Raw genomic sequence first — 14,060 nt, 5'->3', positions numbered from 1 at the left:
GTGAAGATGTCTTCTCGGCCGCCTTGGAGGTTTCCTCTGAGGAAGGACCTTCTAACTCGGGGTCCATTCCTCCATCCAAATCTTGTTTCTCTGAAGCTGACTGCTTGAAGATTTAACGCTTAGTTCTGTCTAAGCGTGGATTATTGTCAGTCATTGAGACCATGATCCAGGCTTGCAAGCCTGGTACTCGAAAAATGTGCCATAAGGTATAGCGTAAATACCTTTATTGGTGTTATTCTAAGGGCTACTCTTGAAGTAGGGTCAGGATTCCTAGAGTTTTGTCTTTTCTCCAGGATAGTCTGTTCTCTGAAAGGTCAGATTTCTGCATTATCTATTTTGTTACACAAGCGTCTGGCGGATGTGGCAGATGTTCAATCCTGGCCGGAATTAGGCCTGTGTTTAAACCTGTTGCTTCTCCTTGGAGCCTTAATCTTGTTCTTAAAGTTTTGCAGCAGGCTCAGTTTGAGCCAATGCATTCCATAGATATTAAGTTGCTATCTTGAAAGGTTTTGTTTCTTATTGCTATCTTTTCTGCTCGGAGAGCTCTGGAACTCTTGGCTTTGCAGTGTGATTCACCTTACCTTATCTTTCATGCGGATAAGGTGTTTCTCCGTACTAAATTGGGGTTTCTTCCTAAAGTGGTTTCGGATAGAGATATTAATCAGGAAATTGTTCCTTCTCTCTGTCCAAATCCTTCTCATAAAGAACGTCTGTTGCACAACTTGGATGTTGTACGTGCTCTAAAATTCTACCTGCAGGTGACTAAGGATTTTCACCAGTCTTCTGCCCTGTTTGTTTGTTTCTCAGGAAAGCGTAAGGGTCAGAAGGCTACTTTTACTTCTCTTTCCCTTTGGTTGAGAAGTATGATTCATTTTGCTTATGAGACTGCTGGACAGCAGCCTCTTGAGAGAATTACAGCTCATTCCACTAGGGCTGTCTCCTCTTCTTGGGCTTTGAAAGATGAAGCTGTTGTGGAACAGCTTTGAAAGGCTGCTACTTGGTCCTCTCTGCATACTTTTTCCAAATTTTTCAAATTTGATACTTTTGCCTTGGCTGAAGCCATGTTTTGTATGTTTTTGTGTTGTAAATTTTAAATAAAGTTGCGCTGTGACGACATTGCGCGTGACGTCACCGCACATAATGGGAAGCCCCGGCGATGCCTGTCACTATACAAGCCTGATCGCCGGGGTGGGAGTCGGTGGGAGCCCCCAGCTTGTTCAAAAGATAGTTGAGTGCAAGCGATGGCTCTGAGCTGTCAGCACTCAAGGGGTTAAAAAATCCTTTACTGTTGGAACTAGCATAAGAAATGTTTTGCCCTTGAAAATAGCAACCCACAAATATTTAATCCTCCTTTCTTGATGACAATCTGATTTCATTTTATACTTCCTCATTGCTCTTCAGTAGCATCACGCTGCAGCTTTTGTATTCTGATAGTCTGAGTCCTGAATGCTGGTTTTCTTTCACATTCATGTATTCAAGGTCTTATTGAACATCTTAACTTGTTTCTCCAGAAACTGACTCAGTACTGCAGGTCTCCTCTAATATATCACTGTAGTGGGCAGGGAAAACATATCAAAGGTGTGGGGGGTTTTAATAGCTGAAGTCTTACATTAAATTAACTCATATCTGGACAATATTGTGCTGAGGATGCGTTTTATATTTTTTCCCCATGATATAAAATGGGTATATTCCCCAACATGTGTAAATTATGCACTTTCAGTACAATGTGCATTTTAAGGGACACTAAATCCACATTTTTCCTTTCGTGATTCAGATAGAGCATGCAATTTTAAGCAACTTTCTATTTTACTCCTATTATCAAATTTTCTTAGTTCTCTTGCTAACTTTATTTGTAAAAGAAGTAGTGTAAGGTTAGGAGACGGTCCGTTTTTGGTTCAGCACCTGGGTCAAGCTTGCTGATTGGCATGCTACATTTAGCCACCAATCGGAAAGCGCTACCCAGGTGCTGAACCTAAAATGCGCCTGCTCTTAAGCTTACATTCCTGCTTTTTCAAATAAAGATAGCATGAGAACGAAGAAAAAATGTTCATAGGAGCAAATTAGAAAGTTGCTTAAAATTGCATGCTCTATCTGAATCATGAAATAAAAAAATTGGGGTTAGTGTCCCTTTACCTTTCAGTCTAGATTACCTGTCACATGATACATTGCTTTATTTCAATATTAAAAAAAAGTTTGCAAGAAGAAAACGTGTTTAAAGAGTTCAAGGTTTTATAAAGATGGTTAATATAACCCTTTTACTATTGCTGTCACTCTCAAAGGCTTTTAAACGGTTTTACATTTTGTTTTACAGATGTGGGCTCTTTCTCCCACAGTCTTTGCATTACTGAGTAAGAATTTAATGATCGTGCATGGTGACATAGCAGTCCATTACCCAGCTGTGCAGTATGCAGTACTCTACACTTTATATTCTCATTGCACCAGGTATGACATTTAAATGTAAAATGTGTATTTCTTATTTAGCTTTGTTTGATTTAAAAAAAGTCTTATGGCCTTCCCTACTAGCACAAGTTCAATGTCTGGCCCTTTAAGGGACATACAAAAAACCTGAAAACCTCAGCTCTTCAGGTATAGGATGACTTGTCATGATGCCACCAAGTATTTGTTTTTAAATGTTCTCACTTGACACTACTGTCAAATACTGTTAGGCTGTGCTGTCTCCTCCACCAATTCCCTTAAAGGGATATGAAACCCAATTTATTTCTTCTATTATTAAGATAGAGCATGCAATTTTCTCTTGTTAAGTGTATCCAGTCCACGGATCATCCATTACTTGTGGGATATTCTCCTTCCCAACAGGAAGTTGCAAGAGGATCACCCACAGCAGAGCTGCTATATAGCTCCTCCCCTAACTGCCATATCCAGTCATTCTCTTGCAACTCTCAACAAAGATGGACGTAGTAAGAGGAGAGTGGTGTATTATAGTTAGTTTCTTAACTTCAATCAAAAGTTTGTTATTTTTAAATGGTACCGGAGTGTACTGTTTTATCAAAGGCAGCATTAGAAGAAGAATCTGCCTGTGATTTCTATGATCTTAGCAGAAGTAACTAAGATCCATTGCCGTTCTCACATATTCTGAGGAGTGAGGTAACTTCAGAGAGGGAATGGCGTGCACTTTTTCCTGCAATAAGGTATGTGCAGTAAACATATTTCTAGGGATGGAACTTGCTAGAAAAATGCTTCTGATACCGGATTAATGTAAGTTAAGCCTAAATGCAGTGATTTAATAGCGACTGGTATCGGGCTTATTAACAGAGATACATACTCTTATAAAAGTGTAATATAAAACGTTTGCTGGCATGTTTAATCGTTTTTATATATGCTTTGGTGATAAAACTTATTGGGGCCTAGTTTTTTCCACATGGCTGGCTTTATTTTTGCTAGAAACAGTTTTCCTGAGGCTTTCCACTGTTATAGTATAAAAGTTACAGTTGGTGCAGTTAAAATTACAAACTGTGACATTCAGCTTCCCTCAGCAGTCCCCTGCATGCTATAGGACATCTCTGATGGGCTCAAAAGGCTTCAAAAGTAGGAGCTGTGGCAGTTGTTTAAAAAACATATTTTTCGTTTTGTTAATCTGTTTTTTGTATTAAGGGGTTAATCATCCATTTGCAAGTGGGGGCAATGCTCTGCTAACTTGTTACATACACTGTAAAAACTTCGTTAGTGTAACTGCCTTTTTTCACTGTTATTTCAAATTTTGCCAAAATTTGTTTCTCTTAAAGGCACAGTAACGTTTTTTTATATTGCTTGTTAACTTTGTTTAAAGTGTTTTCCAAGCTTGCTAGTCTCATTGCTAGTCTGTACAAACATGTCTGACACAGAGGAAACTACTTGTTCATTATGTTTAAAAGCCATTGTGGAGCCCCATAGGAGAATGTGTACTAAATGTATTGATTTCACCTTAAACAGTTAAGATCAGTCTTTATAAAAGAATTGTCACCAGAGGGGTCTGTCGAGGGGGAAGTTATGCCGACTAACTCTCCCCACGTGTCGGACCCTTCGCCTCCCGCTCGAGGGACGCACGCTAATATGGCGCCAAGTACATCAGGGATGCCCATAGCGATTACTTTGCAGGACATGGCTGCAATCATGAATAATACCCTGTCACAGGTATTAGCCAGATTGCCTGAATTGAGAGGCAAGCGCGATAGCTCTGGGGTTAGACGAGATACAGAGCGCGTAGATGCTGTAAGAGCCATGTCTGATACTGCGTCACAATATGCAGAACCTGAGGACGGAGAGCTTCAGTCTGTGGGTGACGTCTCTGAATCGGGGAGACCTGATTCAGAGATTTCTAATTTTAAATTTAAGCTTGAGAACCTCCGTGTGTTACTTGGGGAGGTATTAGCTGCTCTGAATGACTGTGACACATTTGCAGTGCCAGAGAAATTGTGTAGGCTGGATAAATACTATGCAGTGCCGGTGAGTACTGATGTTTTTCCAATACCTAAAAGGCTTACAGAAATTATTAGTAAGGAGTGGGATAGACCCGGTGTGCCCTTTTCCCCACCTCCTATATTTAGAAAAATGTTTCCAATAGATGCCACTACACGGGACTTATGGCAGACAGTCCCTAAGGTGGAGGGAGCAGTTTCTACTTTAGCAAAGCGTACCACTATCCCGGTTGAGGACAGTTGTGCTTTTTCAGATCCAATGGATAAAAAATTAGAGGGTTACCTTAAGAAAATGTTTATTCAACAAGGTTTTATTTTACAGCCCCTTGCATGCCTGTCACTGCTGCGGCAGCGTTCTGGTTTGAGGCCCTGGAAGAGGCCATCCATACAGCTCCATTGACTGAAATTATTTACAAGCTTAGAACACTTAAGCTAGCTAACTCATTTGTTTCTGATGCCATTGTTCATTTGACTAAACTAACGGCTAAGAATTCCGGATTCGCCATCCAGGCGCGTAGGGCGCTATGGCTTAAATCCTGGTCAGCTGATGTGACTTCAAAGTCTAAATTACTTAACATTCCTTTCAAGGGGCAGACCTTATTCGGGCCTGGTTTGAAAGAAATTATTGCTGACATTACTTGAGGTAAGGGTCATACCCTTCCTCAGGACAGGGCCAAATCAAGGGCCAAACAGTCTAATTTTCGTGCCTTTCGAAATTTCAAGGCAGGTGCAGGATCAGCTCCCTCTACTTCAAAACAAGAGGGAACTTTTCCTCAATCTAAGCAGGCCTGGAAACCTAACCAGTCCTGGCACAAGGGTAAGCAGGCCAGAAAGCCTGCTGCTGCCTCCAAGACAGCATGAAGGAGCGGCCCCCTATCCGACAACGGATCTAGTAGGGGGCAGACTCTCTCTCTTCGCCCAGACGTGGGCAAGAGATGTTCAGGATCCCTGGGCGTTGGAGATCATATCTCAGGGATATCTTCTGGACTTCAAAGCTTCTCCCCCACAAGGGAGATTTCACCTTTCAAGATTATCTGCAAACCAGATAAAGAAAGAGGCATTCCTAAGCTGCGTACAAGACCTCCTTGTAATGGGAGTGATCCATCCAGTTCCGCGGACGGAACAAGGACAGGGGTTTTATTCAAATCTGTGGTTCCCAAAAAAGAGGGAACCTTCAGACCAATTTTGGATCTAAAGATCCTAAACAAATTCCTCAGAGTTCCATCATTCAAGATGGAAACTATTCGAACCATTTTACCCACGATCCAAGAGGGTCAGTACATGACCACAGTGGACTTAAAGGATGCCTACCTTCATATTCCGATCCACAAGAATCATCATCGGTTCCTGAGGTTTGCCTTTCTAGACAGGCATTACCAGTTTGTAGCTCTTCTATTCGTGTTGGCTACAGCCCCAAGAATTTTTACAAAGGTTCTGGGCTCACTTCTGGCGGTTCTAAGACCGCGAGGCATAGCGGTGGCTCCTTACCTAGACAACATCCTGATACAGGCGTCAAGCTTTCAAATTGCCAAGTCTCATACAGAGATAGTTCTGGCATTTCTGAGGTCGCATGGGTGGAAAGTGAACGAAGAAAAGAGTTCTCTATCTCCTCTCACAAGGGTTTCCTTCCTAGGGACTCTGATAGATTCTATAGAAATGAAAATTTACCTGACGGAGTCCAGGTTATCAAAACTTCTAAATGCTTGCCGTGTTCTTCACTCCATTCCACGCCCCACGGTGGCTCAGTGCATGGAAGTAATCGGCTTAATGGTAGCGGCGATGGACATAGTGCCATTTGCGCGCCTGCATCTCAGACCGCTGCAATTATGCATGCTCAGTCAGTGGAATGGGGATTACACAGATTTGTCCCCTCTACTAAATCTGGATCAGGAAACCAGAGATTCTCTTCTCTGGTGGTTATCTCGGGTCCATCTGTCCAAAGGTATGACCTTTCGCAGGCCAGATTGGACCATTGTAACAACAGACGCCAGCCTTCTAGGTTGGGGTGCAGTCTGGAACTCCCTGAAGGCTCAGGGTTCATGGACTCAGTAGGAGAAACTCCTCCCAATAAATATTCTGGAGTTAAGAGCAATATTCAATGCTCTTCTAGCTTGGCCTCAGTTAGCAACACTGAGGTTCATCAGATTTCAGTCGGACAACATCACGACTGTGGCTTACATCATCCATCAAGGGGGGACCAGGAGTTCCCTAGCGATGTCAGAAGTCTCCAAGATAATTCGCTGGGCAGAGACTCACTCTTGCCACCTATCAGCGATCCATATCCCAGGGGTAGAGAACTGGGAGGCGGATTTTCTAAGTCGTCAGACTTTTCATCCGGGGGAGTGGGAACTCCATCCGGAGGTGTTTGCTCAATTGGTTCTCTGTTGGGGCAAACCAGAACTGGATCTCATGGCGTCTCGCCAGAACGCCAAGCTTCCTTGTTACGGATCCAGGTCCAGGGACCCAGAAGCGGCACTGATAGATGCTTTAGCAGCGCCTTGGTTCTTCAACCTGGCCTATGTGTTTCCACCGTTTCCTCTGCTCCCTCGTCTGATTGCCAAAATCAAACAGGAGAGAGCATCGGTGATATTGATAGCGCCTGCGTGGCCACGCAGGACCTGGTATGCAGACCTAGTGGACATGTCATCCTTTCCACCATGGACTCTGCCTCTGAGACAAGACCTTCTAATACAAGGTCCTTTCAATCATCCGAATCTACTTTCTCTGAGACTGACTGCATGGAGATTGAACGCTTGATCCTATCAAAGCGTGGCTTCTCCGAGTCAGTAATTGATACCTTAATACAGGCACGAAAGCCTGTCACCAGGAAAATTTACCACAAGATTTGGCGTAAATATCTTCATTGGTGTGAATCCAAGAATTACTCATGGAGTAGGGTTAGGATTCCTAGGATATTGTCCTTCCTCCAAGAGGGTTTGGACAAAGGACTATCAGCTAGTTCTTTAAAGGGACAGATTTCTGCTCTGTCTATTCTTTTACACAAGCGTCTGGCAGAAGTTCCAGACGTTCAGGCATTTTGTCAGGCTTTAGTTAGAATTAAGCCTGTGTTTAAACCCGTTGCTCCCCCATGGAGCTTAAACTTGGTTCTTAAAGTTCTTCAAGGGGTTCCGTTTGAACCCCTTTATTCTATTGATATCAAACTTCTATCATGGAAAGTTCTTTTTCTGATGGCTATTTCCTCGGCTCGAAGAGTCTCGGAGTTATCTGCCTTACATTGTGATTCTCCTTATCTGATCTTTCATTCAGATAAAGTAGTTCTGCGTACAAAACCTGGGTTTTTACCTAAGGTGGTTTCTAACAAGAATATCAATCAAGAGATTGTTGTTCCATCATTATGCCCTAATCCTTCTTCAAAGAAGGAACGTCTTTTGCATAATCTAGACGTAGTCCGTGCATTGAAGTTTTACTTGCAGGCTACTAAAGATTTTCGCCAAACATCTCACCTGTTTGTTATTTACTCTGGACAGAGGAGAGGTCAAAAGGCCTCGGCAACCTCTCTTTCTTTTTGGCTTCGGAGTATAATCCGTTTAGCATATGAGACTGCTGGACAGCAGCCCCCTGAAAGAATTACAGCTCATTCTACTAGAGCTGTGGCTTCTACCTGGGCCTTTAAAAATGAGGCCTCTGTTGAACAGATTTGCAAGGCTGCGACTTGGTCTTCGCTTCATACCTTTTCAAAATTTTACAAATTTGATACTTTTGCTTCTTCGGAGGCTGTTTTTGGGAGAAAGGTTCTACAGGCAGTGGTTCCTTCCGTTTAAGTTCCTGCCTTGTCCCTCCCATCATCCGTGTACTTAAGCTTTGGTATTGGTATCCCACAAGTAATGGATGATCCGTGGACTGGATACACCTTACAAGAGAAAACATAATTTATGCTTACCTGATAAATTTATTTCTCTTGTAGTGTATCCAGTCCACGGCCCGCCCTGTCCTTTTAAGGCAGGTCTAAATTTTAATTAAACTTCAGTCACCACTGCACCCTATGGTTTCTCCTTTCTCGGCTTGTTTCGGTCGAATGACTGGATATGGCAGTTAGGGGAGGAGCTATATAGCAGCTCTGCTGTGGGTGATCCTCTTGCAACTTCCTGTTGAGAAGGAGAATATCCCACAAGTAATGGATGATCCGTGGACTGGATACACTACAAGAGAAATAAATTTATCAGGTAAGCATAAATTATGTTTTAAACAACTTTCCAATTTACTTTTATCTAATTTGCTTTGTTCGCTTGATATCCCTTGATGTAAAGGATACCTAGGTAGGCTCAGGAGCAGCAATGTACTACTGTGAGCTAGCTGATTGGTTTCTGCACTTATATGCCTTTTCTTATTGGCTGACTGGAAGCGTTCAGCTAGCTCCCAGTAGGGCATTGTTCTTCAACAGAGCATACCAAGAAAATGAAACAGATTTGACAATAAAAGTAAATTGGAAAGTTGTTTAAAATTATATGCTCTATCTAAATCAATAAAGAAATAATTTGTGTTTCATGTCTTTTTAAATTTCTTGCCTCAGTTTGCGGTAATGAAAAGGAGCTAGGTTTTATAAGGGAGCTTCCTTTGGTAAAAGATAATTTACGCGTTTTAAGTGTATATTCAAAATCAACGTAGGAAAATAAGCCGTGATCTGGAAATTTTAGTACGTTTTAATGGAACATTCTAATGAAAAATAATGTAATGCTATAATTCTTTAGCACGTCAATTTTCAAGTATATGTTTAACTTTCACAAAGGGGGGCCCACTCCAAAACCACAATACAATGCAGCCTTTGAGCAGGACACAGCCAGTGTATGGTGGCTACATGTTAATTGGTTCACTGGCTATGTCCTGCCCAGGTGTGATATGTTGTGACTTTGATTAGGACTTTAGCTGTGTGTTTAATCTCCTTTGTAGTGGCATGTTTTTATTAATGGGTTTGGTATTATGTGCTTTAAGTATTGTTTATATATTTCTATATGTGGTAATATGACATCTTCTTTATTTTTTAGACATGACCATTTCATATCTAGTAGTCTGAGTTCCTCGTCTCCCTCTTTATTTGATGGAGCTGTAATAAGCACTGTGACAACTGCCACAAAGAAGCATTTCTCTGTCATTTTAAATCTCTTGGGAACACTGCTCAAGAAAGATAACCTAACCCAAGATGTTCGGTAAGAGACGTAACTTATTTGATTCAGCCTATTTCTTTATTTCCCCCCCCCCCTGTGGTTGCATTTCCAGAAACTTATTTTTTAGGCTGATGTGGTATTGCAACCGTTAAAGGGAATTATATTTTAAAAACAGGAATTGGTTGTCTAATGGGAGTTGAAACAAAAACAATAGATTTCATTAGTTAGACTAAAACATACGTAAATACCCAGGTTTTCCCCTGAGATCTTTTTAAGGATCTGTATTCACAAAGTATTTTAGATACTGGGGAACCACTTAATTGTTAACTAGTTGTGATAGTGGTTAACAGTCTTGAAACCAGTTTCTTATGTTGGCATTAAAGGGACAGTATACACCAATTTTCATATAACTGCATGTAGTAGACACTAATATAAAGAACAATATGCACAGATACTGATATAAAAATCCAGTATAAAACCTTTTTAAAAATGTACTTAAAAGCTCACAATTTAGCACTGTTAATGAGGTTAGGCTGGGACACCCACTGAAATGGTCAGGAAAGCAAAAAGCTGACACTCCCCCCTCCCTGCATATGAAAAGACAGATTATACAAACAGGAGCCAGCAGGAGTCTGTAGACATTAGTATACATCTAATACTTTGGGACTTAGGAGTCTGAAAATCATTTGAACTCTGTTGCATTTGACATCAATATTGAATTCACTGTTTTGAAGATCACTTTTTTTTTTTTTTTTTTTTATAAGTATTTTAATTTATATTGTGTGTGTTCACTTTCTCTTTTTATTGCACATACTTTTTGAATCAAACATTCACCATTTCACTATTGTGCTTACTATTATTTGTATTTTTTTGTTTGTTTTTTTGTCCATTTAAATAGCTTGAAATTTCTGGTTTAATAATTTAATAGTTGTGAATAAACCATCTACTACTGTCACACAGAATTAAAGGGGATGTAACCGTAAAAAAACAAAATACTGGTTTTGTAATGCAATGGGCAGAATTCAGAACTATAGCATTCATGTAAATAAGGGAACTTTTCTGGGTGGCAGGTGCATTTCTAGTTGGGCTGCAACAACTAATCGGTAGATTAATCATAAAAATATTTGTCAATGAATCTCATCAATTAGGCAGTCTGCGATTAGTTGGTGTTTCACGCTACTAGCTGCTTTACTCCGATGAGGTCCTGCACGTGGTATTGTGCAAAAAATTGTGTTAATTTATTTTTTATCCGATTAATCGGCTGATTATTATCCAATTAATCGGAAAGAAAAGAGAACCTTTTTTTCCACAATAACCAGGTGCAGGAGTTCATTGGTGTGAAGCAGCTGATGGTGTGCAAGTGACCAACTAATCTCAGACCACCTAATTAATGAGATTCGTTAAAGGGACAGTATACACTCATTTTCATATAACTGCATGTAATAGACACTACTATAAAGAATAAGATGCATAGATACTGATATAAAAATCCAGTATAAAACTGTTTAAAAACTTACTTAGAAGCTGTCGGTTTGGCTCTGTTGAAAAGGTAGCTGGAAAGCCCACTGCAAGTGGCAAATAAGACACTACCCCCCTCCCCCTTCTTTTGCATATGAAAAGACCCTTTACACAAACAGGAGCAAGCTGGAGAAGGTAGCTGACGGTATTCACATAAAACTTTTGGGCTTGGTTAGGAGTCTGAAAATCAGAGCAATGTTATTTAAAAAAACAAAACTTTATGAGCTATATAAATAGATCATCTACAAAACATTTATGCAAAGAAAAAATGAGTGTATAATGTCCCTTTAAATGTTTATCTTTTCATTTGCAATTATTTTTATGATCAATCTTACCAATTTAGTTGTCACAGCCCTAATTTCTAGTTGATGTGCTGACTGATACTTATTCTTAAGACGTAATTTCTTAAAAACTAATTTCCTACTTGCAGGAAGCTGTTGATGAATTGGGCCCTTGAAGTGTGCATTCTCATGAAGAAGTCTGAAACGTATGCACCATTATTTTCTATATCATCTTTCCATTTGTTCTGCAAAGGACTTCTGTCAAACAGTAAGAATTTCATTATGCCTTTGTGTTTCTTTAGAGCTCTTCCATTTAATTATGCAGATATTAAATTATTTAGTACTTCTAGATGAGATTTCAAATGTATAGTAGTAAATATTTGCATTTTAGAACAAAGCTTTTTGGAATTCAGAAACTCGATTCCTTGTAATTTAATTTTTTTTGTACACTCTAATAGAATTGCATGCTCTTGTTCTACAGCATATAATTTTTTTTTTATTGCTGACACTAAATATGTTTTTAACGCCACAAATTGACTAAACACATAGGTAAATTCCTGCTCTGGCCCTGCAAACATTGCAGCCAATTAGAAGCCGTATTCGTAAAGACCCACCAATCACTGCCAATTTCTACTTGCGAGCTGCAACGCTTTAGGCTCCTGGACAAGACTTTACCTATGATTTTAGGGGTGAAACACAAGGTTAGGTAGGTTTGGTAATGCAGAGAATTCGCTCCCATGAATAAGAGCATATAACTTAGAATTTCCTTTTTAAAACCTTGGTAGAAGTATGTAATAGGATACAAAGACCTTTTATAATGTAGACTGATTGTGTTTTATGAAAGGTTAATTTATTGTCAGTGTAATTTACTGCCAACATGAAACATTCCTCTTTAATGTTTATAACATGTTTAAAGGGACAGTCTAGTCAAAATTACAGTTTCATGATTCAGACAGGGCATGCAATTTTAAACAGCTTTCCAATTTACTTTTATCATCAAATTTGCTGTCTTCTTTTGGCATTGTTGAAAGCTAAATCTAGGTAGGCACATATGCTAATTTTTAAGCTCTTGAAGGCCTCCTCTTGGTGCATTTTGACAGTTTTTCCACAGCTAGATAGTGATAGTTCATGTGTGCCATATAGATATCATGCACACTCCTATGGAGTTATTTGAGTCATCACTGATTGGCAAAAATGAAAGTTTGTCAAAATAACTGAAATAAGAGGTTGGTCTGCAGAGGCTTAGACACAAGGTAATCACAGAGGTAAAAGGTATAGCAATATAACTGTGTTGGTTGTGCAAAACTGGGGAATGGGAGTAAATGGATTTTCTTTTTAAACCATGCCAATTCTGAAGTAAACTATCACTTTTAATGTTTTTTTCTGAAGCCTACATTCTGACATAAGGTTTTGTATACGCAGAAAACAAATTGTAAATATCAGTTTTCCTTAGGATGCTGCAAAGCTCACAAGGTACAGACTACTATATTAGAATTTGAAATTAAACCTGTTATAGCACTCACCATATAGTCCAGCGTTCTGCTGCACGTTTTCTTATTGACATAGTTTTATGAGCACTTGGCTGTAGTTGAGTTAATGATTCATAGTCGTGTGAAGTAATTTCACCTTTTTTTTGCTGTCAAAGGCTTCAGTTGTATGTTTTTTTTCTTTTTTCTCTTGCTTCTCAACAGCTCTAATAGACGATGTGTCCATTAGCCTACAAGCTTGTAATGGATTGCACATCCTGTCCTCTTCCCTGCCTGAAGACCTTCTACACAGGTAGTTTTGCAGGAATAACACACAGCCTTGCACTAAACACTATACAAATTATTATCAGGTCCTGTTTTGATGAACACTAGAATTTACTCTTGATATACAAACTCCATCCATATGTGGATGCCTTTGTACATCGATTTGAAATTTGTTTTGGAATGCATACACCTTTGTCTAGTCTGTTATATTGTGGCAGCCATTGTGTATAGAGGCTGCTTTTTTGGTATATATTTAATTTGTACTCTTATATCTCACAGGTGTGTGGATGTGTGCCGCATGCACCTTGTTTCCAGTGGAACACGCATCAGACAATCTTTTGGCAAGCTTCTGAAGTCCATTCCCCTACATATTGTTCTAAGGTATAGGCCTCCATAGATTTAAACATCATTTTTATCAATTGGAAATTAAAGGGACAGTCTAGACCCAATACATAATTTTGATTACTTATTGTTACATAGCAGTTAGGACGGCATGAAACGTCTTAAGGGCGTGAAGGGGTTAAACTCCCCCCCCCCCCCCCCTTGCAAACAGGGAAACTCTTAAAACCAGGATCTTTAATAGTTCTTGACAACTTGGTGTGGTGTCTCGTGGTTCATATTCATTATCAATCTTTCCCTTAAAGGGACAGTAAAGTCCAAATTAAACTTTCATGATTCGGGTAGATCAGTGTTTCCCAAACCCAGCCCTCAGGATCCCTACTCAGGCCAGATATTCATTATATCTTAACTAGAGCACAGGTGAAATAATCAGCTGATGGGTGAACTTGATTGTTTCACCTGTGCTCTAGTTAAGATATAATGAATATCTGGCCTGAGTAAGGGTCCTGATTGCTGGGTTTGGGAAACACTGGGGTTAGAGCATGCAGTTTTAAACAACTCTCCAATTTACTTTTATCAAATGTGCTTTGTTCTCTTGGTATCTTTTATTGAAGAGTAAAGCTAGGTAGGCTT

General features: G+C 39.9%; 1 protein-coding gene across 2 annotated transcripts in view; it reads left to right on the top strand.

Annotated features, from left to right (window-relative positions):
• The window catches only part of SMG1 (SMG1 nonsense mediated mRNA decay associated PI3K related kinase), a 348,909-nt gene that overhangs the window by 80,481 nt on the left and 254,368 nt on the right, over positions 1–14,060 (top strand). For both annotated transcript variants that reach the window (XM_053695253.1, XM_053695252.1), the window contains exons 14-18: positions 2,312–2,442; positions 9,419–9,580; positions 11,487–11,605; positions 13,029–13,116; positions 13,368–13,469. In XM_053695253.1, the coding sequence (XP_053551228.1) occupies positions 2,312–2,442; positions 9,419–9,580; positions 11,487–11,605; positions 13,029–13,116; positions 13,368–13,469 (602 nt within the window). The remainder of the gene's footprint in view (positions 1–2,311; positions 2,443–9,418; positions 9,581–11,486; positions 11,606–13,028; positions 13,117–13,367; positions 13,470–14,060) is intronic.

The sequence above is a fragment of the Bombina bombina genome, chromosome 11 (genome assembly GCF_027579735.1).
Source record: "Bombina bombina isolate aBomBom1 chromosome 11, aBomBom1.pri, whole genome shotgun sequence".
Taxonomy (NCBI): Eukaryota; Metazoa; Chordata; class Amphibia; order Anura; family Bombinatoridae; genus Bombina; species Bombina bombina.
Note: the sequence above shows the minus strand (reverse complement) of the source record. Positions and strands in the feature narration are given on the sequence as shown.